At 38.9% G+C, this 23,985-nt stretch overlaps 1 protein-coding gene across 3 annotated transcripts in view; it reads right to left on the minus strand.

The window, feature by feature from the left end:
• The window catches only part of LOC116310838 (myosin-10-like), a 65,290-nt gene that overhangs the window by 24,947 nt on the left and 16,358 nt on the right, over positions 1 to 23,985 (minus strand). The window contains exons 4-17 of one of the 3 annotated variants that reach the window (XM_039613347.1): positions 14,741 to 14,768; positions 11,620 to 11,722; positions 10,823 to 10,852; positions 10,602 to 10,616; positions 9,238 to 9,255; positions 6,632 to 6,724; positions 5,995 to 6,058; positions 5,615 to 5,713; positions 5,232 to 5,375; positions 4,366 to 4,461; positions 2,529 to 2,647; positions 1,591 to 1,743; positions 1,267 to 1,440; positions 469 to 642 (exon numbers count right to left, since the gene is read on the minus strand). In XM_039613347.1, the coding sequence (XP_039469281.1) occupies positions 469 to 642; positions 1,267 to 1,440; positions 1,591 to 1,743; positions 2,529 to 2,647; positions 4,366 to 4,461; positions 5,232 to 5,375; positions 5,615 to 5,713; positions 5,995 to 6,058; positions 6,632 to 6,724; positions 9,238 to 9,255; positions 10,602 to 10,616; positions 10,823 to 10,852; positions 11,620 to 11,722; positions 14,741 to 14,768 (1,310 nt within the window). The remainder of the gene's footprint in view (positions 1 to 468; positions 643 to 1,266; positions 1,441 to 1,590; positions 1,744 to 2,528; positions 2,648 to 4,365; positions 4,462 to 5,231; positions 5,376 to 5,614; positions 5,714 to 5,994; positions 6,059 to 6,631; positions 6,725 to 9,237; positions 9,256 to 10,601; positions 10,617 to 10,822; positions 10,853 to 11,619; positions 11,723 to 14,740; positions 14,769 to 23,985) is intronic. The other 2 variants (XM_031727744.2, XM_039613349.1) reach the window with 2 other exon arrangements.

The following is a 23,985-nucleotide window of genomic DNA, read 5'->3' on the forward strand; positions in this document are numbered from 1 at the left end:
ACAATGATAAACAGATGTGCTACTCTGTGGGTCTCCCTACGAGACAAATGCTGCACTCTGTTGCGAAGCACCACGGACTATCCGAACCCACTCCCTCACGATGAAATATAAATCAAGCTGTTTCAGTGTTTCCCTGAAATCCCCCCACAGGAGAAGTATGTGTCAGCGTTTTATGTGACCTCTGACAGTCAGCAACTTTTCAGGGATGAAAGAGGGATTCAGAAAAGAGGATTATGGTGAACTGAAGCATAAGTGTGATGATATCAGCTGTAGCAGCTGTGACTGTCACTCTGATTACTTTCTCACCTGTGTGTCTGAACTGAGGGATTCTTTTTAAAAGAGCTAGCTTATCATGGCCTAAAAACAAGCATCAAACATCCTGAACAGTCAGGGAGGCAGCAACAGGAACCGGCTGATTTTTATACAGATAAAAAACACAAAAACCCCACAAAAAAAACACAAGCATACCCTGCCGGCGTAGTGGATGATGCAGAAGTCGGCCTTATCTTTGAGCTGCCGGGGCTTCTGAAACTTGGTGTGCGTGCCCTGCTCCTGGATCAGCTTGTCTACAAATGTCTTGTCTGTGGCTTTAGGGAACCAGCACTCCTCATCCAGCAGAGCCAACACGCCTGGAGGGTTCGCCTAGAGGAGTCATAACACAGGACAGGACGTTAAGACTGCAGAGAGGGTGGAGAGGGAGATAGCATCGACACCAGAAAGACAACGGATCTCATTTCATTTTCAAAATAGCTTCTCTGGCATATTTGCCTTTAACAGAAACACGTGTCTCGCATTGCTTGAACTCTGAGCCATTTTTTTTCCTGGTGTGATATTCTTCATGATATCTTTATGATATCACACCAGGACAACTACGTGAATTATTACATCCCCCCCACGCTGTCAGAAGATGTGATTTTTGGCTTTTGTTATGTTTTGAGATTTGTGGTTTGTGGTAGAAAAAAAACTCTTTAATCCCAAAACCAACCCCCTTAAAATATATACATGTATACATATATTTTTTTTGTCCAGAAAAAAAGACTACTATTCTTCTGACTTAGACTTCAAGCTTCATTTCTTTATTAGACATTAACAGGAATAAAAAGGACATTTGTTGAATAGAATAAAGCAGTGCATGATTAAAAGGAAATTATTAAGTATTATAATTTAGCTGCTAAATAAGTAAAGAAAGATTAAAGTTAAAACATTCTCCAACTTCAGTTCTAATTAGAATGAATCTAACTGACAAAAGCTAATAATGGAACTGACCGGCCTCTCGATGAGGTCGATGCAGGGCTGCAGGTCGAGGCCGAAGTCGATGAAGCTCCACTCGATCCCCTCCCTCTGGTACTCCTCCTGCTCCAGGATGAACATGGTGTGGTTGAAGAGCTGCTGCAGCTTCTCGTTGGTGTAGTTGATGCAGAGCTGCTCAAACGAGTTCAGCTGCACGAGAGGAAGATCGACACAAGCAGGAACATCATCATCACTGGAAATAATCACCAATGACGCAAACTGACAACCTCTAACCACGTGGCAAATAAAAATAAATAGATAAACTTTGTCATTAAAGAACTAAAAGATTTGAATTCAGACCTGGAAGATCTCAAAACCAGCAATGTCCAGGATACCGATGAAGGAGGCACCCTGCCGTTTGGTTCGGTCCAGGGCTTTATTAATGCGATGGACAAGCCAGCGGAACAGACGCTCATACGTAGCTTTAGCCAGGGCCTCGACAGCAAAGTCCGCCTGCAGAGAGAAAGCGTGAGAAAAGAAGACCGTGACCAAACAATGAACAGAGAAATGAGCTGAATGTGGCACGGGAACAACAACAACAACAACAAAAAAGACAAGTGTGTGTGGGCTGAAAGAAAATGAATTCTACAAATACACTTCTAGTTGCACTCACGTTTTCTTTCTGAGACTTTTTATCCGAAATGCTCAGATGACAGCTGGATCTGTATCAGTCTGCAGGACTACTGCACCAATGCTTCATTTAACAAATGAATGTAGAAAAGTTCAAAATAACATTCTTCATGCTTTTATTTTTTTAAAAACTGTTTTGACTATAAGCTTTCGTTATTTAGACTTCCCTGGCTTAGTGCTTGCCACCAATGCCTCACAGCGAGAGAGCCCTGGGGTTGTGCATAAGGAACATAAGTTACAAGTTTTACAACTTTCAGTATGCAGAAGCAGCCTGAAACTATGCTTTACAAGGGGTTAGGATGAGGACCCACACAGACTGAGGAAGCTGTTGTAACAATGATTTGGAAAAGGCCCAGGTGCGGTTCATCTAAGACTTTGTACACACGACCTGAAGCTGAATTTTAACCACATGAGCTCTGGATGCTCCACTTAATTCATCTAACAAGACAGCTGTATTATGCAGCTATCTAGCAGAAAAAACACAAATGCACTTTTTAGTTAAACAATCAATATACAGCTGTTAATCTGTTACCAAAGATCTCAAGAACAAATGAGGAAACACATTACATTAGTCAATAGAAAAAAAACCCAAAACAAAGCAAACTGACCTGCTCTTTAGTCTGAGCTTTTTGGACGTAGTCTCTCCCCACTTTGATCCTGGGAGTCAGGATGGCTCTGGTAAACTCCATTACATTCATCCCCAGCAGATGGCAGAGCTTCTGAGCAGCTGGAGAGCAAAACAACTTCATTTACATCAGAAGAAAATCAACCCTACAGTGGATTTCAGCCTGCATGCACCTACACTCCATGATATAAAACAGAAAGCAGAAATGACTTAATGTGTAGGAACCATTTATAGTATCAGGCTGTAGGTTCTTTGGTTTGACTGTGGCTCAGGTGTTAAAAGTGGGTCATCTGCCAATCAGAAGGTCAGTGGAGTTTAATTGTGTGAATGTTAAGTAAAGTGCTTGGCTATTGATAAAAAGCACTTTATGAATGTGTGATTGGGTGAATCAGAATCATGGTAGAAAACACACTTAGTAGAAAGGTGCTACTCAGACTGTTTGCCATCTAAACGGGTTTCTTTCTGCTGTAAATTCGAGCATTTTCACTGGAAGGATGCCTGATCTGTGTGGATGGACTTGCTAAGGCAACGCTCAAATGGGTGATTTGGGAAACTGCAGTTTTGTTCTCTGTTGCTAATGAATGATATTGTTTTTATAGATAACCTGGTGAAACTGTATTAAAGGCTAAAAGTTTCAGGTCATTAGGATCATGACTAATCTGAGTGACTCTGCTAAGTTGTGTCACCAAGCTGAACTTGTGAGCCGTGTTTGTGGTGTCAGTGACTTTTGCAGCCTTTTTCTCTAATTAGATGAAAAGTAATCTGGCTAGCTGTGCAGCTATCTATAATGGTATGTGACACTGTAGCACTGCTTTTTTTAAAATATTATTTGCTAATTACTTACTTACTAATTAGCAGGCACCCCCTGAGTGGATGCAACTTGCTCACCAAGCTTGAGAGCATTAGCTCATAATAACAAAGTAATTCATTCATCCATTCACCCAAATATGCTCCCTGCTCTCCTTCTCATGAAGTCAGCAGCCATAATTCCCAACGCAAGGCTTTCATACACAACCTATACACCACAGTATTTTAATTTGTGTAACTGTGGCTTGTACCTAATAGAAATCAAACATGAAGCAGAAATTATTAAATGCGTAGAGGAAAAAAGTTTGGTTTTCAAGAGTTACTCGAATGAGACACGGTTTTTCCCCCAAACTACTTTAACAGCACTGTCTGAGTATTAGATCATCTAACTGATATATAAACAGAATATATAATCTGTGAAAAAACATAGGTGAGCTTTGCTGTTTTCTTTTAGTGACTAATATTAAGATTTACTACAGTTTTCATGAGAAATGTTTCTGGAACAGTGTTATATTTTATGTGGCTGGAGCTTGTGGAAAAGTAGAAAAAGCAGAATCCGTTCTAGATAGCCAAAACTGACTATTTAAAAAAAAAAAAAAAAAACCATCTGCTTCAGTCCTGATTTCTGCTGTTGAATTTGGAAATATCTAACTGAGCTGGATCGTTGGCACCAGACTCATCCTCTCCCCCCGTATCGCTCTGTTAAGTGCCAAATATGCAGTGCCACATGTGGAGGAACTGGAAGGCTGTGCCCCATTTCCTTCAGGAGTAAATCCTCTCAATGATGTGGTTTAATGGCAAGCTGACAAGGCGCAGGGAGCGAACAGACATAAATCACAGGCCCCTCTGAGCTGTGGATGAGGCGCACAGCGTGAGGGAGGTGCACAGTGAAGGAGAAGAGCTGAAATATATATGAGAAGAGGAAAAGCAGCAGGAGGAGGAGGGTGTCCTGACCCCCGAGCTCCGAGGTTATAGAGCAGATGTGTGTGTGTACACAATTCTGGGATACTTACCGGTATTATCAGGCATAGAAGCTTGGTCACTGTTCCTCTCCTTCTTAAAGATGATGTTGCCAAACTGAAGGACTGAGGACACCACTTTCAACATGGCTACAAATATCAGAATCCAGAGAAAACAAAATTACTTGAGTATGACATCATTTTACTTCATTAACTATATTTAAAAAGTTAACAAAAAAAAAGTGCAAAAAGACTCCGATAACCTACAAAACTAGTAATGAATAACACCAAAACAGCAGAAAAATGACTGTTATTCCTAAACAGTTAGTGGAATACAGGTTGACCACTTAGCACCGTTACACCCAACACTTCACTCTTATCCCGCGCAACTTACTTTCATCAATTTATTGTGCTGTCCAAATTTGAGTTAAATACAGTATCTGTTATATTATACAGCATGAATATTTTTTAACATAAAAATACCTCTTATTTGTCTTTTTTTAGAATATAGAATTATTACATTAATACTAACCTTAAAGTCACTTATTATTTGATGTGAAGGAATACGTCATTTAATCCAATAAAAGGTTTTTCCATTAGCTAAAAGTACAATACCAGTAGGAGCCACATGTTTATTAAGTTAGCAAACATTAACATTTCCAGTGGTTCTAGGCCAAAATATATATTCTTTCCTGATTATTTCTAAGAGAGGGGAAAATCATGTGCAGCTTAATCTGCAGTAAACCAGTTTTTAACTGTTTTAATTTGCTGAACCCTCACGTCGCAGAACTGAACAGAACTGCTGTTTCACTGTAACTTAAACCTTGAACCACTATCGCTTTACCAATCAAGCAAAGGCAAACTAACTAGTTTGAGAGTTTTCGGTATATGTTTATTTTATTGGGCTATTAAAAATATACCCAGAATCTCCTCATGGCCGAAACTCATGATGTGCATGGCCTCCATGGTCTCATGGAAGTTGTCTTTGTCCTGCTGGCCCGGGATTGGGATGTTACCATTGGACAGGAAGCGGTAGTTGTTGAATCCTTCCAAAAGCAGGTCCGCTGTGGTCACAAGATGGAAAAACAAAACACATTTTACCCCCAAAATGATTCACATGGACTTCACACAAAATTAGGCCATGACAGAGCTACAGATAACATTAGGAACAATAAGGCAAAATAAGGTGTCTGATTTTAATGCTGTATGTACTGTAAAATAGCATAAACTATGGTTGGGTTACACAAAAATACAATGCAAAAACAAGCCACGGTTTAGAGTTATTGAAACTCGGACTACTCACATTTGAGGTGCTCCCCGGCTCCAGCCAGCAGCTGATAAAAAATGTGGAAGGTACGCTCATCTTTGGCTTGACGAATAGCTCTGGATTTTTCCAGTAAGTCTGACAGAGAAAGTCAAGAAAACCAGATCTGTTTGGTGGGTCAGTATGCCACATATCAGGCTTTGGGATTATCTGGTGTCCAAGGTTGACAAAAGGAGTTGCTGATATGAATAAACAAAGATTAAACTAAATGAATATGTATAGCACATGAAAAAGTTCAACATTTTATACGTTTCTTTATGGACGGTCCAAACTGAGATCACAGAAAAGAAGTATTCTTCTAAAAATACTGAATATAAAATTCCCCTTTACATGAATACTTCTGTTTTAAAACAGGATACAGGTTTCAATGTTGGCCCCAACGATGTATCCAGTGACATCAAAGTTGATCCGGATGAATTTCCCCTGTCGAGATTAACACAAGATAAGTTTCAGGAAGTGCACAAAACAACATGAGCAGCATTCAATCGATTACATAATGGCTCTTTTATAACACACAATGAGGCAGTGAGAATCTGCACTGATGGTAGCAGAATAATGTACCAGGACTCAGTGTGAATCCTTCAAAAGCATGAGTAATGCTTAGACTGCGAGCCTGATTATTAAATTTTATCCAGTAGAAAGCAATGCAGGCCGTCACTGATATTTCTCTAATAATATATAATTATATTCTAATTATAGAAAGAAAAAAAACAATTTGAGAAAATAATTTGCTATAGAAACACATGAGACAACTGATCCTTTTTTTCTCTATAACTGAATAACAGCTGCCTTAAGTCCCAGCAAGTCCAGTATAACAAAGGTCTCCTAAATGATTAGCAGGCAACAGTGTCCAGATAAATGGCTTTGTCTTGTAAATTACAGTTACAAGACATAAACACATTTGCTAAAACTGATCTAGGTGCCAACGATGAATCAGTAAAAATGGTCCTGAGGCGAAAAAAATTTTAGTTTAGCTGATCATTTTTCTCTACTTACAAAACGTGAGGAGTTGTCATTTTTCACAGTCTTTGCATTCCCAAAAGATTCAAGGATGGGATTGGCTTGTAAAAGCTGCCGTTCCAGTTCACCCTATCACAAAAAAGGAGTCTTTTGTCACCATGTCAAAGGTCAACACACCAAACTTAAACTTATGAGAAGTTTTCCACTGACGATGAAAAGTCAAACATAGACATGCAGACAAAGGCAGCAGACGTCCTAAGACTTGGTTTATACAGAAAGACGTTACATTACTGCCATAGAGTTAAACTGAACAAACAAAAGCCGCAGAAAAGATTACAAGTGTCACGTTGGACAAAAGAAACATGTCTACAGATGATTGTTTGTGTGTCTGGTAATTTCTCATTTATTTGCCTCTTAGACTTTAAAAAGAATAAAAGTAATGTAGTGGTGGGTTAAAAATAAAAGAAAGGAAAGAAAATTAAAGTGAATCAAGCAAAAAATTGTTATCATTTTGAATTAAAAGGTTGTATTTATTTTGTTGTCCACAGCACTAAATGAGCCCGGTGACAAGGAGCCATACAAGTTTCCAAAAGTTTCAAACTGCAGGTGAATTTAGGTCCCATTTCATCTCTTTCATCACAAAGACACAATGTGACCACCACATGAAAACATAAAATCATACGTGACAGAAAGTCTAAATCACTTTATCCATTTAGTAATTTTATGGCAAAAACAGCTTTCATACCAGTTCTCAGTCAATAAACCAGCTCTAATGTTTTCGATTAAATATGCTTTGATTTTGGTTAAAAAGTTCTAATTAAACAGTTTTTCTGGTTTATTGCTCTATAAATGCACATTTTTGGAGTTCTGGATGAAAGCACCAGTTTGAACATCAGCTGTGATATTTTATAGATTAAACAATGGTTTAAATAATCCAGTCTTAATGAAGCTACTTTCAAATACTTCCATCTTTAAAGTCCTTTTATTTTGTTGCATTTAAAACCTTTAATCGTTTAAAACAAACAACAGAGTCTCTGCTCACATGTGGTATGCAGCCTAACCACTTTGTTATGAGGTCACACTCAGGCTTTTGGACTTTTTGCACAGCCTTAGGCAGTTAAAAAGTAAGTTTGAACTGCAAATAATGGAACTGAAGATGACTGATGTGTCTGTAGCTTTCGAAAGAGACGTTTTATCTTTTTGCTTTGACGAAAGCCAGAAAGCCATTTTATCAAGTCAGGAAGAATGTGTCCACAACACACAGCAGACACAGTTTGCTTCTTTTTTCTTTTTCTTTTTCGTCAAGCTGGACACTTCAGGAAGCTGAATAAATAAATAAGTGACTTATGCAGATGTTTAGACAGGTGTTTCCACTGGGTTTCCATCCAAACCATATTGTTGGCTTTGTCGTGTCTAAAGGAGCCAAAGACAGTTTCTTCTGCAACGTTATTTCTCTTCTTGTGGCTCAGAGGAATATTTTCCCATTACGACAGAAATAGCTGCGTGCACCGAAGATTTGAGTGTGTCTGAGGCCATATTCCACTGAAGAGAATTGAGGAATCAGCACTGCACTCAGAATGTGAGACATGCAATGTGATCTTTGGCCAAAGAGTTAAATGTGCTGCTTTTAATTGAGTTTTTGAGCAGCTGGAATGAAGCAGGGCTGAACTGGATAAACCTGGTCTCTGTCCATCAGCGGCGTTGCAGCCCACAGATGGCACAGGGTTCAAACCGAAAGCCTTTGTTTCTATATAAACACAAGCGTGTGGCGCAACTTGGTAGTTAAAATTGTTCACTGGCAGCCTTTACATCTGTGTGGTCTGCACACACAAACAAAGAGCAGATTACAAACATCAGTGGGGGTCCAGCAGCATTATGAGCTGACCCACATTCCTGTTGTAAAGTGAGCACATGTGATATCTGACGGCCAACGGAGCTGGCTCCTCCACTTTAAATGACCATTTGCTGCATAATTTTGATAAAATGAGTCACCCATTATCAGCCAGCACTCAAAAAATAAGAGATCTTTTTTAAAAATAAAAAAAGCTCACTGTGTGTGCTCTGGCTCAGTACTTTGGAGATTTAGTGGACTCAGAAAGGATCAGTCGCAACTGTCCCAGTAAATCTTCTGGGGCAGAGGCCAGTTGTGGCTATGTTTCCACAGCTCAACATCTGCTTTGGAGGTCACAGGGCCAGACAAATATTGCTAGTCCCTGTTCTCACCAACAACGAGAACACCGAACATGTGGGGAACTTATTTGGACCAGATTCTTAGGCTGAAAAGAGGTCAGAAGAGGTTCTGCGCGAGCCGCTAGTTCAGTGATAAGATGAGATGACTTGAAAGTCAGTGAACCACTTCAGATGTCCTCACAGTGTCAGCACTGTAAATGTTACATGCGTGTTAAAATAAGCAGAAGCTGCTAAATTAGTAAGAACAAAAAAGTTGAGCTCATGCAATGCGAAGGTTAAAAGTAACCAAATATAGCAGCTCGGTGAAGGTTTAATGGAAAGCATCTACTACACAGCCTCAGGGAATATTTAGTTAGTAGTGGGTTTATCTAGCCAGTGGAAAAAGAGTGGGAAAAGCACCCCTTTTATTTTGTAAGTGAGGTAAGATAGGTGAGAAACTACATACTACTCACATAAAACAGGGGTCCACTCTGTAGGATATGAGGAGATTCAGTAGTTATATTAATGATATTTATTTAAAAAAAAATAACACATTTTATTAATGTTACAGGCACATCTATGCACAACCTACAGCAGTCTATGGATGAAAGCTGCAGCACAGATCATGATAGCTTATCCTGGCCCTCGAGACCCAGAGTACTGCTGACGTTCAAAAAAATTAATTCAAGTAAATTTATGACCATCTGACCCCCTCAGAACCAGCTGATTACTGTATTATGATAGCAAGAAGCCATTCAAAAATGTACCTTTATCCTATGAGTAGTGTCTGAGTTTTAGCCAAGTATTATATTTAGTATATGATATTTATATGAATCCAGTGAGTCATATTTAAAAGATTTTTAAAAAACGCACTGAAGGCTCCAAATTTGCAAGTGTTAAATTTGACTATACTAGAAAATCGTTTTGACAAAGAACGAAGAAGAAGACAAACTTGGTATCAAAATGTAGATAAAAAGGAGGCTCGTGTTTATAAGATATAACCTGTTTATAACCTATTCTTAAAGTTTACCCAAAATGCACTTAATGAACTTCTCTACACTGAATATAAGAAAACAAATAAAAGAACCAGGGCTCATTTCTGTCGCTCCATGTCAAAGATATTAAACTGGCGCAGATTTGGCTGTAGATGAAATCGTGCTGAACAAAACAAAAACAGGACTTAAGCTTTCGACTGTCCCACTTGGTGTGTTGGTAAAGTTGATGTCGGTTCAGTTTAATTTACCTTAACTATGTTTTTTGTTTTTATTAGCCCTGAAAACGTCATCTCCTTTACCTATAAAGTTAGGAGAGCTAAAAAGTGCTGGGATAAGTACACAATACACACACAGTACACAATGACTAAGTAAATCAGCTGATTCTGAGCAGCTCAGATGAGAAAATTTTCCCGGTTAATTTTACATGGAATGACGCAGCTGTGTCCTGAACGTCTGGTATTTTGAAACAAAGTAACAAAAGACACGATGACACGGACGATCTGCAGGCTGTCTGGGTCACGATGACCAGGTCAATTGTGCTAATCATAAGCTCTTATGGTGATATACTTTAAAAATGAGGAAGGCCTCCAGCTCTTTCTTAAAAAAGCAGACACAGACATATATTTTTTACCTATATAAATGAATGAAAACAACTGAAATACAATGTTTAAATATGACAAGATGACATTCAAGGCTTATTATTATTTGGCTACAACAACAAATAAACACCACATACACGTGATAATGTCTCAACCAGTGTCAATCACAGTAAAACAAAGCACAAAAAACCAAACACATTTAAAGAAGTCTGAAAAATCATGCCACTTTTAAAATTTACTTACAACTGCATTTTGTGCCTGACAGAGAAAGACAAAATATCTGCTAAATAACATATCTTCAGTGTTAACACCAGGCAGCTTAAATAAGTGTGAAAAGTGAAAATCGCTGACACCATTTGATGAACTCAGATATTTTTAAAATATCTTTAAATAAGTGAATACTGTCTTAAAGGTTAGTGTGGCATGCACGTGAACATGGAGTGTAAGAAAGCATAAAAACTTGCCTGTAGTTTCACTGGTTTAGGTGATTCTGGCTGTTTGTTACAGATAAACAAATGTAAACTGTTAGACTGTGTGCACAAAAGCTTTACAATCACAAGCACCTCAACAACAATCCCACTTTTTTTAAAAATCGTTACCTCAATCAAAGCATTTTTCTAGCGCTGCATTAGTAAGATAGCAGTGGAATGACCCCTCCCTCCCCCTTGTGGGTTAATTAAAAAAAAAAATCAAAATCCACTTTATGAGCAAAATCTAAAAAAGGGGTTTCAAACATGCACCAATGGCACACTAGATGGCTTTATATGAAAACTGCACTAAAGGACTTTTGCCGCGATTCCAGGAGAGAAAATGTGTCAAAATCTCAAAGCATTTCTGGGTCTTAATAAGTTGCTTGAACCAAAAATATCTAAAATACTCCTGTTTAGTTGCAAACCTACAAGTGAAAATTTGCACCTTCCAATTGTGATCTGTAAATTATAATTTTCAGTGATTAACAAATTACTGATGTAAGGTTTATGCCACAGCTTCTCTAAATTAACACTACTGGTAACGACCAAAATCATCTGTTATGTTAATCCACCTGTATGTGCAAGGTCTCAGAGGGTTTAGTGTGCTGGCTCAAATTTGGGTGTAAAAATGTGAATTCAGTTTGTCATTTGCCCAATAAATAAGAGAATAATTTTGGAGATGAGTTTGACACCCCTGATTTAAACTGGTATTACATCAGGTTTTCATTTAATTAAGGACTAAAAGACGCATGAGAGGAATGACAAAACTGGTGAGACTTGTTAATACTCACGGGAATGTTGTGATCTTTTCTTCCTTTGTGCGAGGAGGCAACATGTGCCAGGTACTGAATGACCTTTTTTGTGTTTTCTGTCTTACCGGCTCCCGACTCACCTCTGCAAAGCAAAGCAACAAGACGATACAAATAAAACAGGAACCAGAAAGACTAAAACTTTCACAGTGCAGCCATTTGATGATTATAAAATACAAAAGGCAACCAAACATTTGCTGTGAGGACTCCTTGGTTGTGGAACCTGTTGAACTCTGGCTTGCTTTGTCTGTTTCTTCTTTTAAATCACTGTTAGACGTATTTTTACATTGTAGGCTTTCTTATAAATCTTTTGGTACCTAAAGGTTGGTGAAAATCGGGTCAAGGTCACATGTTTTCTTTCTTTTTAAACAACTTAAAAGACATATTTTACTTGCATAGGGCTAGAGTTAGGGGCACTTATCAGGGTCACTGAAGATTTAGACCTCAGAGGGTTAATACTTAGTCTACCATGAACTCTCCATGAACTCACTGAAATTTAAATTGACATGGGAATTGTTAATATTGTTGTATTTAAGGGTCAGTGGATCTGGACAAGGCATTTGACCACATTCCTCAGGGTGTCTGTGTGGCACGCTTCAGTATCATGTTTCAGGCCCACAAACCATTCGGTCCCTTCTACAATCATAGCGAGAGCTTGGTTCACATTACCAGCGATAGATCTGACTTGTTGGGTTGGGTGCTGGACTCCGCTAGAGCTGCTAGAGATTCTGTTCATATTTTCATAACATCATCTGCTTTTTGCACATGATTGGAGCAGCAACAGTTTGGGTTAGCAACAGCAGTGATGCCAAAGCCGACCTGAGTGTTAATGCGAAGATGCCATTTTACTGGTTAATCTATGTGCCCAGCCTTTTCTATACCCAGGAGCTCTAGGTAACCACCAAAAGAATGAGAAATGAGCTTCCTCAGAACGGTGTCGGGGCTCTCTCTTAGAGATCGGGTGAGGAACTTGGTCAGTTGGGAGGGGCTAAGAGTAGAGTCACTGCTCCACATCAAAAGGAGCCATGTGAGGTGGTTCAAGTATTTGATTAAGATGCCTTCTGGGTGCCTCCTAGGTGAGGTGTGTCAGACATGTCTAACTGGGAGGAGAGACACACCAGAGGAACTGGAGGAGGTGGCTGGGGGAGGGAGGACTGGGCATCTCTCCTGCTCTCACAATCCAGATAAGAAGCAGAAAATGGATGATTGGTCAATACTTTTATCATTTATGCTAATAGTTTGAAATTTTGGTTTCTATTCTTTTAAAAAAAAAATTGTTTTAAATAGTTTTGTCTGCGTATTGTGTGATTGTAAAACTTTTGATAAGTCCTATAAAATTAAAAATATTATAAAAGAAAAATTGTGCACTTTAGACCGTTTTGTGCACAGCTGAGTGTTCATGGTTAATAGGTTAGACAAGAACTCTTTTTCACTACAGCAGCACAAATATAATCTAAGACTAAACTAAACACTGGTACATAAGTTCTCCTGTTTATCTTTAAACTATATTTTTTAAGCATCAGTCCACTTCAGCAGCTGTGGTTGCTGGCAGGCCTTTCACTGCTCTATCACACAGCTACCATGGAACGAGGAAAAAAAAAGAAAGAAAAAAAGCTACTGCAAAAACTTTGGGGAGCAGTTTAGATTTAGAGCATACCTGAGGTTTTACAGTAAGTGCAAATCTGCAAAAACCAAGTATGCACAAAACTATAGTTTTCCTTTCAGACTTGGCAAGCGTGATGTGGCTGGGAGTAAAGATGGGGAGAGAGCGGTGGGTAAGTCTTGTCAGTCTTGTTAGGTACTGTGAACAGAGAGTAATCGTGGGGAGATTGCGTCAGTGTGCTTGTTGTTGGCCTTGGACCGCTGGGTGTGATATTTCTCAGCTCCTCCACAATAAAAAAAAACAAAAAAACCCACTGCTGACCTAACCGTAGCTTAAGAGATTTTCACGTTTTTTATTATGCATACAAGTGTCAAAGCCTTTACCACTGTCCACAATTTGCAGCACATTTTAATGTCTGTCTCCAAGCAAACTCCAAAAAATAAAAATCATTGTTGAATTGCACAAATATACAAAATGCCTTTCATTAAAACTTGAGGTAGATCTACTGTCTTTGACTTCATTGAGGGGAGTCAGTTAGATGGATGATTATTTTCAGGAATGTGCTGATATAACATCGACTATGTCGTTGTTTCAGGTTATTCTTTGGCAGCAGACGGTTGCCCTCCATAATCCCAGTACAGCCAGATGTTTCCCTCTGTTAGGAGGAAGCTTTTTTCTCCACACTGTTGCCCGTTTATAGTCTGTGGATCATACAGTTATTCCCTGTATTACTTTAGATTCTTTATCTTATAAAGTAAAGAGCAAAAGGAAAATTATTGTACATAAAAAATGAACTGATTGAGAGGGTGGTAACTTCAGACTTGGCTGATCTTTTATAGAATTGCTCTCTTCACTAAAGCAAAATGTAGAGAATAGTAAGTCGTGCAGCAGCTGAATGAACAATTATGACACCAAACCATGCGAGGTGTGTAATTTGTTGATACTGTATTGTAATTAAGGTTGCAGACAGCCTTTGTAAATTACAGTTCTTTTAGTTCAGTTCAGTTTTTTAAACCCTTGTTGCATGGCTTATATCTTGATACCTTCTCTGGCTTCATTCCTGTCATCAGCAGGCACTTGTCAGTGAAATGACGCCAGAGGATTGTGAAGCAGAAATGTCAGGCATTTCTCAGACCCACACTTCTTTTAAAGCATGCTTCTCAGTGACACTGAGCAGGCTATTGCTCCTTGTGAGAAACGTAAGAAGTGTCCAGACCCTGAAGCAAGTCACTCACTTTTACTGCCCTTTTCAACTCGTGTAAAGTAAATGCATTATTGTCAGTTTCATTTAATTCAGGCAAAAGAAGCAACAGAGAAATACACTGCAAGACAGTTTCCATGTCTCCTAATGGAAAGGAGACATTAATTTGGTCCAGGTGGTTCAGTCTGCCTTGCAGAAGAATGTGTCGTGCTGGTGTACGTTAGATGGTTTTAAAAACAGTTGCTCTGTTATGTTGAAATAAGACCAGCCAAATGGCCTTAAATGGTCTGTTTACTCACGTGCAGAGAATGGACTGGTCCTCTCGATCTGTGGAGACAAAAGGGGACATGACACATAAATGAATGCTCGGTAAAATATTATGAAAATATTATGCAATCATTTATTATTGCATAGTATTTATTATTATTATTATTATTATTATTAAATATACAATATATTTCACTCTGAGACAGACATGAGTTTCCAAAATTCAAAGTCCTTACAAACGTCTGTTGACCACATTTAAACAATAAAAATAGATGAATGTGAAATTTTAGGGAGTTGGAAGCAGTGTACCTACCAGGTGAACCCAACAGCAAACTTGTAACTGTGTTATTTTATAAAACTGTGCCAGCTGAAAATCATAAAAATCACAAGTCTAACACAAGAGCTGAAACTGACATTTTTTCCGATTTCAACCTGGCAACCCTCACTGAGTTTAAATGTCTCCTTTTCAACTGTGTCCCAGTAACCACAGGTAATAATGACGTTCAGACAAACCATATTATAATGAAATAGTGTATATGGTAAGAAAAACTACTTGTCATATTTGTACTTAAATCTCAATTAAGGTACTATTTATGAGCAAAATGACCACAAACAGCAGGGCCTGTTGGGACTGACTGCATAAAGCCCCATTACACAAAGTCAGACCGATGCAGCTCATTTCTAATCTACACCAATAAGATCACTGACATTTTGCAGATGAATGTGCTTCGTGGCTAAACTTGCAGCTGGATTTGAATCACATTAAGAAAACCTGAAAAATGCAAACCTAAACCTCCATTAATGTGCTTGCATTAATTTGCACGGTGCTGAGGTCAGTCTGCACTTTGCGGTCGTGTGGCAGTAAAATAAAATGACACCTTCGGGGTTGTGCGAGTTTATAGCGTCTCATGAGCTCTGAGTGAGACAGCTTCAGGCAATAGAGGAGAAATTAATGATGATAATGATGTCATGGGAAAATACTACTTTGTCCTCCCATCAGTGCCTCCTTAGGGAAACAGTCTCCTCTCCAGTTACACTGTTGTCTGATTAGCTTAAAGTCCAAGGCTTAGATTTGAGTCACTAGTCTCAGACATGCTGTGTTGTTTCTGCATAACTTAAACTAAAACCCAGACAATCTACGTCACTGACATCACAATCACCAAAGGTTGTTATGCAAAAATGAAGAAAATAGCAGGACAAAGATTATTTATTAACCTTGGCAAACAGATGTATTATATTGGAACAAATTTAATTTGACAAACACTATCTCTAATTTTAATTTACAATTAAAAATTTGACTTCGAGATTCTGGTTTAGCTCCCTGAGGCAAGCAGATGACCCATATGTCATAAGGCTAATGCTGAGGCCAGCCCCAAGGCCATTACTGTCTTCCCTTGGTCTTTCTCCTAGCACCTGGTAGTACTTAATGTATTATTATATTTGAAATGCACCTACGAACTGTTTGCCATTGCCAATAACTGCACCAGATAATGCTCACACATCATAACTCTAACATAACTATGCAGTCATTCGGGCTTTCAGAGCACTCTTTGAATATTTTTGCTTGGAATCTCAACAAAATAAGACTAATCCAAGTTATGTAACAAGAGAATAATCCAGAAGTTTTAATGATGTAATCACAACATGGTACCAAACTATAAGGCTACAAACTACATCTCACCTTATCAAGCATGCGCAGAAAAAACATTATTAGCTGATTGGTTTGAAAGTTTGAAGAAGACTGTTCTATCTTCTTTCATTCTCACTAAGGTACTTTCTTGTATCTCTTGATGAGCAATAACTTGTTATTAAAGGGCCCAATCTCTGAGGTCATTAATTCTGCGACTGAAGTGCAAAGTCTGCACGTTTGTTAAATGAAGGACTTAACACTGACTGATGATTGGCAGCTGATCCATTAGGAGATTGAGCTGGGTGAAGAAAGCCATCAATAACTTGGGGAAAGACTAATCTTTTATTTAGTCAAACCGCAGCTAACTGAATGAGCCGGTCCTGGCTTATCCAAAGAAAGGTTTTCTCTGAAATAATTCAGCAACATAATGTGACTGGTCTAAGCACATTGCAGGCAAACACAATATTAAAGTATAATTTCTCGTACATGAAGACACTGAATACTAAAACCAATACCAATGTTTGGAAAAATCCATCACTGCAAATGAGAAATGTGACATCAATCATAACCTTTTGTAGCACTTTCATAAGGACAGGAGTTGCTGCTTTACACCCCTGAAAAAGCAAAAGACAAATTATAAGTTTTTTCCTTTGTCCTTTTTTTCCAACTGTTGAAGAAATTTGACGTGCCATCTGGAAATCCTTATGCATACTTTAGAGATGCCTGTGGATATCGACCTAGTCACAGACAAGTGTCTACAGCTTGTCCATTGTGTACATAGGCCAGCCAGACCACTTACGCAAGTAGAAATTGTGCAATCAACCAAAACCACACCCTACCACAAAGAACATAAGCAGTAATGACTTTAAAATGGAAACTACATGCACTGAGAATAATTTACACCATAGATCCCACTCTCTAAATTTGTTATTTTAGCAACACTGTCTGTGAAACTAGATGAAAACACTGATTCATGTTACTTTTTTACATTTTTTAAATGTACTATCCAGGCTCCAAGAAAGCATTTTGAAATTTTAAAGAAAGACTGTTCACTTTAATTCTTTGCCTCCTAATGACTTTTAGTGGACATCCGTGTACAGGACAGCAGTCATATGTTACAGTCCTCCCATCCACACTCCCCTTGTGGGTGGAAACAAATGCTTTGTGAGGAAAAAAAGACCGAGATGTGTTGCTCTCATATATACATGAGGGCAACAACAATGAGCACATTTTTTACTTAACAGTCCACTATGATGGCCTAATTTATTATAACATGGTTCATATGATGGCTCTCTGCTCTTTATTGCATATTTTGTATATAAATTTCGAGAATATTAACATAAATAAATAATGGTGGTAGCCAGTGTTAACCCCAGTCTCCTAGTAGATAAATCTATGGTATCAATTTCAAAATCCTACGTTGCCTTGTTCTTAAGTTATCGCATTTACAAGATTTTCAGAAAACTTGACCTCTGACCTTGACTTTTGACCTTGTGTGTCTTGTCCGAGATTACAAGACAGATACACATATTATTATTTTGAAACTCCTCCATCATTTTGTTCGAGGTTTGCCATTCAAAAAATGTTTAGAAAACTCGACGTCTGACCTTGAGGTCAAGGCCACCGACACTCAAACTTGTACAAGATTTTTAGTAGATGCACCTTTGGTATCAATTTTAAACTCACTTCGTTCTTGACCTATCGTATTCACAAACTGGGTGTCCACGCTGCTTGCCCGCCTGGTGAGCTGACGATAACACCTCATCAGCCTTTCAGGGCTGGGGAGTTAATTATAAAAAAGTGAAAAGTATACCCAAATCCAGGGACACAATTATGGGACTGTAGATGCTTTTCTTTGGCTTAAGACTTCTAGAACTCTAATTTACACTTTCCATGAAAGTTAATTTCCCGACTCATTTTGTCCATGTTGTGTCCTGGGCTGGACTGTTGTGCCAGAGGTGAAGGTTTCCTAAAGTGCTGACTGTGTTCCTTTGGGGTACAATGGTGGAAGGTTATCTGACTGAGGACACAGCTGGATGGCTCATCAAGGACAACCTGGGTTTCCTGGCTTTGACCAGAAACTTCCTGCAGCTATAGACTCTAACAAGGATAACAGCCCATGCGCACATGGACTAAAGCTTCACTGATCCTTTTGGATCTCTCATGTCTTCATGTTAACTGCAATGATACATGGATCAACACATGCAAACACAATCCCCCGTTAGCGCTTCCCTTTATCACACATCTCTCTTTACATTCACATCCCTATCTGACCTAGACACAAAGAGAACAACCCCGGAAAGCTGGGGTGTCTCCTTTATCAGACTGGCTCCAGACACACAGGAAAGATATGATCCACCGTGAGGCTGCCTGCTTACATTCATTGAGTTAACAGCTGGGCTGTGATCTGCAAACCTTCTCAGACTGTGAACTGCTGATTACTGCCAGAGACATATGGAGAGCTGAAATACATCAAAAATGTAAGCAATCTAATTTTATAAATATAACAGTGGCATGGCGGTTAGCACTGTTGCCTTACAGCAAGAAGGCTTTGGGTTCAAATCCATCATCTGGCAGCGGGTTACAGTGTGGAATTCGCAGCTGCCTGGGTTCTCTCCAGGTACTCTGGCTTCTCCCCACAGTCCAAAGAACATACAATTAGTGGGGTTAGGTTAATCAGAGGTGTAAATGGTGGTATGTCTTTTTGTTTTAGCCCTACAACATACTACTGATCTGTCCATTGTGTTCCTTGCTTCTTGCCCTATGGCAACTAGTGGAGGAACTTAAGTATCTCTGGATCCTGTTTACAAGTGAAGTAAGAGTGGAGCATGAGGCTGACAGATGGATTTGTGCTGCATCTGCAGTCATGCAGACATTGTATCAGCATGTTGTGGTTAAAAAAAAAAAGAGTGCTGAGCGTGAAAGCAAGGCTGTCAATTTACTGGTCGAACCCCACTCTCACTTGTCCTGAGTAGTGACCAAACAAAAAGACGATGGATACAAATAGAAGAAATTAGCTTCTTCCAAAGGGTGTCTACGCTCTCCCTTAGTGACAGAATAAGTTCAATCATTCAGTAGGGAGTCAGATTAGAGTTGCTACTCCTCCACATCAAAAGGCTCCACAGTTGAGTTGTTTCAGCCATGTCCTCCCATAAAGAGGCCCCAGGGCAGACCCAGCACACCCTGGAGAGCTTACATCTCTCAGCTGCTTTGGGAAGGCCTCGGTATGGACTTGTGTCTGTTCAGATGAGACCTCCCCTACCAGCGGCTGTTATTTCTGTGACATTACTTATTGGTCATAAGAACTGTTTTGTGGGTTTCGCATGATTACTGATGCTCTTGCCAGCTTCACATGACTCCATGCTGATGAAAGGCAGTGGAGATTTCCTGCAGGACATATAATATTATTAGCTTAAGTAAAGGAGTTTGAAAATAATTCTGAATGCTTGATTTAGATATTCTGAAGGGGAAAATGATCCAATTACAAAAAAAGAAAAGCCAGAGTGTTTTCGATCCAGAGATTTTAAGATATTACGTAAGCACAATAAACTACACTGACGATGATACAATTAGACGCCTGAAAAGGTCGGCATTGATTCTCTTACAAACTGTTGACAGTGAAAAATCCGGTGATGTCTTGTAGCACTGACACAAAAACAGAAACTCTGCATGTGGCGTTTCGCTCTGTAGTGAGAGAGGGGAAGAAGGGGAGGTGATCTTAACTCCCGACAGTGAGCTCATTGTGATACTGTGGCATGCTGGGACTGGGCCAGCGACCATCACTGAGGGCTAATGCCTGTATTTAGGAGTGGCAATAAACTCACTTCAGAGACCAGGGCTGCACACTGAATCAAGCCGTTACTGAAGTGTCACAGTGGGACAAAATCACAGTGGTATAAGGAGGGAAACCCATTAGCTGAATGGTCAAGGTAATAAAGACAAACCTAAAAGCTGTCTCATTAGCAGGAGGAAGTGCATACTTAATGTCTCTATACTGTCTGTAAAGAAAAAGGAAGCTATAATGTTATGATATATTAGGTTGACAAAGTAGATAAGTAGGCATTATCTACCAGTAAAACCAAATGTCAGTAAATGATCACCCACTGAATAGTAAAGCTCTGACTATCATGTAGCTAATATCTTCAGTATAAGTGAACATTGATATTGAAAACCGAGGTTTAAACGCATTAATTATACATTTGAGTTACCCAATTATTATTTCCACAACTGAAAAACTAAAACTAAACTGTGATCTGCAGTCAGAGCATATGCTTTCATTTAAATAAGACCCTTAACACTCACATGAGTGGTTCATCAGACCTTTTGTCAATGGGAGTTTGTTAAAGCTTTGCTTTAGTAGTAGGGAAACTTTTTACATTTTGCTCAAAATAGCCAAAAATTGTGACTGACAATCTGGCCAGGTTGTCATCACAGTGAAGCCATACAGAAGATAGGTTCAGACTTGTGACTAACAAGTTGTTAGCCAATGAGCATGCGGTTGCAGTCAGCTGTGCTCCTCATTCATCACATCCAGTTATAAAACACCAAGATGTCGATGACACAAACCCTCATCTCAAGGCTTCACTAACCAATGGGTGACATCACAGTTTGTTAGGTCCATCTTTTAGGCTAGAATACTGCTTGGGCAATCAACAACACTTATATGTGGACCAATCAAAGTCCATCTACATCATTCAAATGTTCTCCTATGCTGAAAGCTTTCTCTATAGTAGGAGTTAAAATGACCTTAAAATCTGAGTTCTATGAACTACACTGCTCTCTAGTACTGGGTTATACCTCAAATGGTTATTAGAACAATTAAAAGGTTCTTGCAGTCCAAATGTGTCCAGTGCCCATGATGACCAGAGGACAGACCTCAAGACAATCAGAAGAGTCAGGAAAATGCCAATCACAACTGGCTCAAACCAACACGGACCTGAAGAGAAGTCAAATATTACCCATCGAAAATGAAAGACTGTATTGGGACTTAACAGCCAGTGAATTCCTAACTTTGAAAACTTGCAGTCTATGAAGAATTGTCACAGCAGGAAGAGTAACACCTGTAATAATAACATATGTGGTCTGACCTTACAATACCTCCATCTAACTGGTTCTGCTAAATGCACAGACCAGGAGGATGAAAACGGATAAAGCAGCCACCCTTTTAGGCACATCTCTGCCTCTATAACCTTTTTTCCTACCACAATCCACCACTCCAAATTCACCCAGCTCCTTGAAATGCAGTGTTTCTGTCATCATTTAATGCAGTGGTTTAAATCTGTAATAATCAGTACCAGACAGAAAAAACTCTTCCAAAACAATATGACAACTATGGATTCACTATCACATATTTACTTTTCCAGTTAAATTCAGGTAGTTGGGTTGCATCCCGTGTGGAAATTATAGGATCTGCTTTTTGGATGATACTGACTTGGATGGCGCCATGTGTTGGGATGAATCTGAGCTATAACTACAGAATAGACATCTGAATTATTGCTGATTCTGAAGAACACTGCAGCGTTTGGCATGGGAAGCAATTTCGTAACACAGAAGGGGCTTTTCATTGTTTATTAGTTCAACGCCTCTGAGCAGTTATACTTATGACGAGGCGCCAAAGGGACTTTTACAGACCGCTAAAAAGTTTGAGTCCTGCTTTCAGTGCCCTGTACCAAATGTTGTCCATCATCATGAGTACACCCTGTAAATATGAGGTAACCATTTACTGCTAGTGAAAGGCACCAGGGTATCCCTTAGCACAGAGGTATCTGACAGTAATTTTTTTAAACCCAAAACACCAGGAATCATTTCAAACCATTTTAAGGCTATTATGGCAAAGGACTCTGTTGTGGGCAGAACTGGGGCTGATGGTTCAGCCAAGGACTTACGCATGGAAACAAATCGAATGAGTTTTTGAGAGTCTGGTTTCGTGGAGCATTTCTGAGAAGGGAAGTTTGTAATGAAATCCGAAAGGAAGATTTACTGTGTTTGGGAAAAACTGACAAGAAGATTTAGATTTTTATTCAAAGTATTCATACAAATTGAAGTAATGGAAATCATTCAGGTAGTCTGCACATCAGGTGCAAAATAAATCAGTGGAGACAGCTAGAGTGGCAGCCAAAGAGAAATAAAAAGAAAGCAAAGAAAACAGCAAGAAATCAGTGAGAGTAAAAGGGAAAATAAGACATACTAAAGGATGGAAAAAAAGGAGAAAAAAAAAGTCAGTACAAATCAGTTCTCTTTGAACTCATTATACTGGATTCATAATAATAGTAGACAATTAGGTAACTCACATTGCTGACAATGCCAAAATTATATTGTACAGTGGACCTACAACTATGCAACAAAAGTGCAATAAGCTTGCAAAGTGCAATAAGTGATTTTCTAGTTTCTGCTGAAAAGGGTGAACAAGAACATTTAGAGCAACAGTCAACGGAACAGCAGTGATAGTTATAGATGCCGCTGTGAAAATACCCTTTAGGATAAAACCTGACTTAGATGTTTCAGTGCTCACAAACACATTTGTTTGTGCATTTTTAAATGGGATAAAAGTGCAATTTTTGTGATTTTAAAAAAGAGCATCTTTAGTAGATGTTTTGGACCACTGATTAAAAATAATGAGCAAATACTTCCCACTTGCTTTAAATGGACTGATATGTACAGAAAGGAGTTTAAGGTTGAAAGAATCCAGCACCAAGCCTCAGGTCAAAAAGTCACCAAAAAAAGTCAGACTGTATGTTGCGGCACTATAAACTTTACTGAGCTGGTTTTATCACACATTTTTGACATTGTGGTTTATAATAAGAACTTCTTACTATAAACTTCTGATTTTCTTTATAAAACTGACCTGTGTTCAAGAGTAACACAGAGCTGCGCTTTGGGAAAAACCTCAATAAGCCAAGATGGATCTAGCTAGAGCTGACCTAATGCCCTGATTAAACACCAGGGAGGGACTGAAGAACGGGGTCTTTCTTCATTTCCACTGAAACAAAGACCTCTTGTTTCGTAACCCCACCTGTGACACTTGAAGTGGTGTTGTTGCACGGAGACTGTCGAAATTTAAGACAGCTTTTTCTTTCTTTAATGTGTGTTTTTGTTCTCAACCATTTCCTCACAACACATTTACACATAAATAAATAATAAAATTAGCTTCTCAAACATCAGTGAGTCAACATCAAGAGCAAAAAAGAGGACAGTTATATAAAATATCCCGACCTGTAATCAATGACAGATGTGCAGTGAGTTTCAGAGGTCAGCTTGCACACACCGACTTTATTAGATAACACTTCATTTAATCTCCCATTTGAGCAATGACAGGCTTCAGACACCCGTGAGTCGTTAATACGACACTAAGCTCTGCTCCAAAGGTCATAAATTACACCCAACAAATGATTTCTCACCTGTCTGTTGTTCTGCCACTGCAAAGCATAATTATTAAAAGTGAAAGGTCAGGTCTTAATCAGTGAAATTTTAATAAATCAATTTGACATAACAGAGGATGGAAGTGACATTTAATACTAATTTGCTAATATATGTTTCTTGACACAGCTGTTTTCATATCTGCATAAAATAGCTTCAGTCATTTGAAACATTGTCAGCTCTTCTTCTGATTGTATTTCTAAAGATATTTTTGCACACTGGTGGCATCTA

The sequence above is a fragment of the Oreochromis aureus genome, linkage group 6 (assembly GCF_013358895.1).
Source record: "Oreochromis aureus strain Israel breed Guangdong linkage group 6, ZZ_aureus, whole genome shotgun sequence".
Taxonomy (NCBI): domain Eukaryota; kingdom Metazoa; phylum Chordata; class Actinopteri; order Cichliformes; family Cichlidae; genus Oreochromis; species Oreochromis aureus.